The sequence below is a fragment of the Oryx dammah genome, unplaced genomic scaffold (assembly GCF_014754425.2).
Source record: "Oryx dammah isolate SB20612 unplaced genomic scaffold, SCBI_Odam_1.1 HiC_scaffold_29, whole genome shotgun sequence".
Classification (NCBI taxonomy): Eukaryota; Metazoa; Chordata; class Mammalia; order Artiodactyla; family Bovidae; genus Oryx; species Oryx dammah.
Window position 1 is genome coordinate 51,645,910 of NW_024070213.1, and position 3,681 is coordinate 51,649,590.

A 3,681-nucleotide genomic window follows, 5' to 3' on the forward strand; every position below is an offset into this window, starting at 1 on the left:
GCTTTTATTTATTTAAATCTAACTCCTGTAAGAAATTTATATCATACGTACCCTTTACTTAAAACCGACATGGACAGCGTGTGCAGTGGGAGAAAGGAGTAGAAAATACATGGCTGGCAATGAAGGGAGAAGAACACGCCCACCCCTGGCAGTGTGGACAGGGCTACCTCCCCCAAGCCCAGCCTCAGGCACCACCATCCTTTCTCCCACTCCTGATGTTCATCATCTCATCCAGATCTGCCACAGTTTCACAATGAGAAACTCAGAGTGGAACTAAGGGTTACAAAGTGGGGTGAGGACCCTCTCCTTCCAGTTCACTTTTGGGGGGATTTTTTTCAGTGTACATTTTATCAAAAGATGATGCAGCTATTAATCACCACCTATTTGCTAGGTGTCTGCATACATTTGCAGCATAAATGTCAAGGAAAACTATCTATATATGTAGATATACAGGTAGAGATATATCTCCTTGTACAAGTTTCATAGAGTTACCTCAGATAGGCCTGGTCATAGCACTTATTTTTGTCATTTCTGCCACTTAGCCTCTTTCACACCACCCTCTCCCCCTCCCTTCCCTTTGGCATTTTGATAATAACTTAGATGGGGCAGTAGCATCAAAGAAGACTTGGAGGCAGCTGATTATTTTCATTTGTAAAAAAAGAAAAAAGTTTTATTATGAAACTAGTTTGTATAAAACAGGGTTATACATGGGGTATTTTCTTTTGTAAGTTTGTAATAAAACAGTAAGAAAAAAAAAAGGAGGGGGGGCAGTGGTAGAAATTTCCCCAAAGGCAACCTATCGAAACCAACTGGCTGCCACTTTGTGTTTGGACAGTAGCTGCATAAACTTTGTTCTTCTTGAACAGTATTTAATAACATCATTAATACATTAACAAAGTTTCTATAAAGTAAGACACATTGGTGCTGAAGTACATCTGATGGCCTTTCAATCTCACCTATGAGGACAGTTCTTTACAAAACCACATAGGGGAAATGGCAGTTGTAAGGTGAACTACACGTCTAACATATGCAGAGGTAATAGTATTACATGGTAAAGTATCAAGATATACACATTTTAAAACATTTGTACAAAACTCTATAAATTTTTTTTCTTTCTTTCTCTCTTATGTACAAAAATATCTTAATATATCCCCAAACTGGTTAGGATAGATACAAATAGATTTTTCTTATAATAAAAAAAAATTCACAAAAGATTGGAAGCATTCTATGATGAAAATGGTGGAAAAGATGGTGTGAGGGAGTGAAGCTTGGGGAGGGGGGCCCCAAGAGGCTGGGGGTTTTCAAAACCCCCAGAGGATCGGGGTTTCAAATAGCATACTTTCACTGCAGACAAACGTCCACAGCTTTATCAGGGTGGGGCATACAGAGAGGAAGGACACCAACCCATTTCTAGAGGGCCGAAGAACTGCGCTTTCAAGAGAGGGCGGGGAGGTCAGCTCTGCCTGTTAGCGGTGGGTGGGTGTTCCTACAGGGCGTGTGCCGCTCCCTCACGCCAGGAACCCACTGCTTTTGCACACAAGCTGCAATCTGTGCACCCTAGTCATCCTAGGGTCCTAGTTACTATCTCCGTGAATGATTGGAGTGCAAAGAGACTGTTCTGAGCGCATCCCTGTTTTGCGAGAGCCTTGCTTCTCAGGCGTGCGGCGCTTAGTTGATGTAGCGGTTGGGGTGCCTGGATTTGTTTGTTTTCTTTTTATTCTCTTCTTCTTTCTTCTCCCTTCCAACGTCGCTGAGGAGAAAGCACTAAAGACGCAGGTTGTGCAGGCCCTATAACATAAGAAGAAGAAGGGGAGAGGTTAGTGTGAACTTGGAGGCCAGTGGTGGGAGGAAGTGGAGGTTGGGAGGAAGATCTGTCAGGTAGAGCGTCTCTTTTGACAAGTCTAGTACTCGGTACACCACCTCGGTACCCCTACCCTGCCAGTCTTTGCAGACCTGGGCAAAGCCGCTCTCTGAAGCCAAGGCTGAAACTTACACGCCAGGATTTGAAAAGGACAAACTCACAAACCCGTTCAATCCACTCCTCCCCTCATCTCCGTGGGGGCAGTCGCCCTCCTACAGAAGAAAAAGAATGAAGGCAAGAGCATCCCCCGGTTCAGGCCCCCATGCCACCTACCTGCTTTCGAAGTCCATTCGCACCAGGGCCTGACCAGGCCGAACCCCTCAGAACCAGTTGGTGAAGTCGAGCAGTTCTTGTTCCTCGGGACTGAGAGGGTCGTAGGAGCCCTCGTCCGAAGAGTAGGATGAGACCGGCGAGCCGGCCATGGAGTTCATGTCGTTGGAGTAGTTGGGGGAGATGGTGGGCGACAGGACACCGGCCTGGAAAGCGGCGCTCACCGCGTCGTGCTCGTCCAGCAGCTGCTGGAGCGCGCGGATGTACTCGACGGCGGAGCGCAGCGTTTCCACCTTGCTCATCTTCTTGTTGGCCGCGCCATTGGGTACGTGCTCCCGAAGGGTGGCGAAGCCCAGGTTGACCAGCTTGACACGGTTGCGCTCGCGCTCGTTGCGACGCGCCACGGCGGCCGGCTGCTGCTGCGGCAGGCTGTAGCCAAAGCCGCTGAAGTTGAGCCGGCGTTTGCAGCGCATCAGTTCTGGAGACGAAGAGCGCTGGCGCTTGACTTGCTTGGGCGCTGACTTGTGACCGCCCCCTGAGGGCTGGCCGTCGGCCGCGGGGCTCAGCTGCGGCGGCGGCGGCGGCGGCGGCGGAGGCTGCTGCGCGCTCTGTGCCGCCGCCGTGGCAAAGAAGCAGGCTGCGGGCGGCAGGAAGGGCTGCTGGGGCTGCGGGCAGGCGCCGCCGCTCTCCATCTTGGCAGAGCTCTCCATGCACAGCGGCGGCCAAGGAGTCGCGCGATCGGAGTGAGCGGGGACGCGAGGTGCGGGACGCACGCTAGGGGGACACAGACAGGACGGGGAGGGGCACGAACAGAGAAGGGAGAGAAGGGGAGAGATAAAGCTGGAGTCCCGAGGTAAGTTACAAAAATACAAAATCCCCGGGAGAGACTTCTTAGGGTGGGAGCGAGGAAGGTGCAAATACGTCTCCTCCTCCCTCCACCCCGCCTCCTCCCTCCCCTCCCCCCTTCGCAGGTTGGCTTCAGGAGCCTCGCGTGGCGCTCGCGTGTGAGGCTGCCGCTAGCGCCTTCTTGTTTAAAAAAAAAAAAAAAAAAAGCAAGCAGCAGCAGAAGCAAAAGTCGGCGGTGAGCGCGCTCTGCTGTCTTCTGTTCTTCTCCCCTTAGGGCTGCGCGCTCTTGCGCCGGGTCTCGGTCTCTCCAGCCGCAACTCGGGCTGTTTGTGTTATTTGGTTAACCCTCTTTCTTTGCTTATTTCCTTCTTTTCACTCGCCCTCCTTGGCCGGCTCCCTGTCGCTGCGCCTTCCACGTTCCCTGGCCAGAAGTGAGAGAGTGCTGGGCGGCCGGAGTGCGGCCGCCTTTTCAACGGGACACCCAGCCCCACGCGCAGCGCTGGCCCCGCCTCGCCCCCCACTCCCCGCTGCTGAAGCAAGCGGCTGCAGCCCCCACCCCCCCCTCCTCTTACCGCCTCCTCCCACCCACTCCTTAAACTCCCCCTCCTCCCCTCCCCACCCCTCCCCCCCGCCCCCGCCCCCGCCCCCGCCCGTTCCCTGCGCCCGTTCCTTGCAAACTCTCCATTCAGCCGGGTTTGTTGTTG

General features: G+C 52.9%; 1 protein-coding gene across 1 annotated transcript; it reads right to left on the reverse strand.

The window, feature by feature from the left end:
* Positions 1 to 639: 639 nt before the first annotated feature.
* Positions 640 to 3,475, reverse strand: ASCL1 (achaete-scute family bHLH transcription factor 1). Its single transcript, XM_040234848.1, has 2 exons — positions 2,135 to 3,475; positions 640 to 1,788 (listed from the first exon to the last, which is right to left on the reverse strand). The coding sequence occupies exon 1, from the start codon at positions 2,839 to 2,841 to the stop codon at positions 2,182 to 2,184; it is 660 nt and encodes a 219-aa protein (XP_040090782.1). The 5' UTR covers positions 2,842 to 3,475; the 3' UTR covers positions 640 to 1,788; positions 2,135 to 2,181.
* Positions 3,476 to 3,681: the final 206 nt, after the last annotated feature.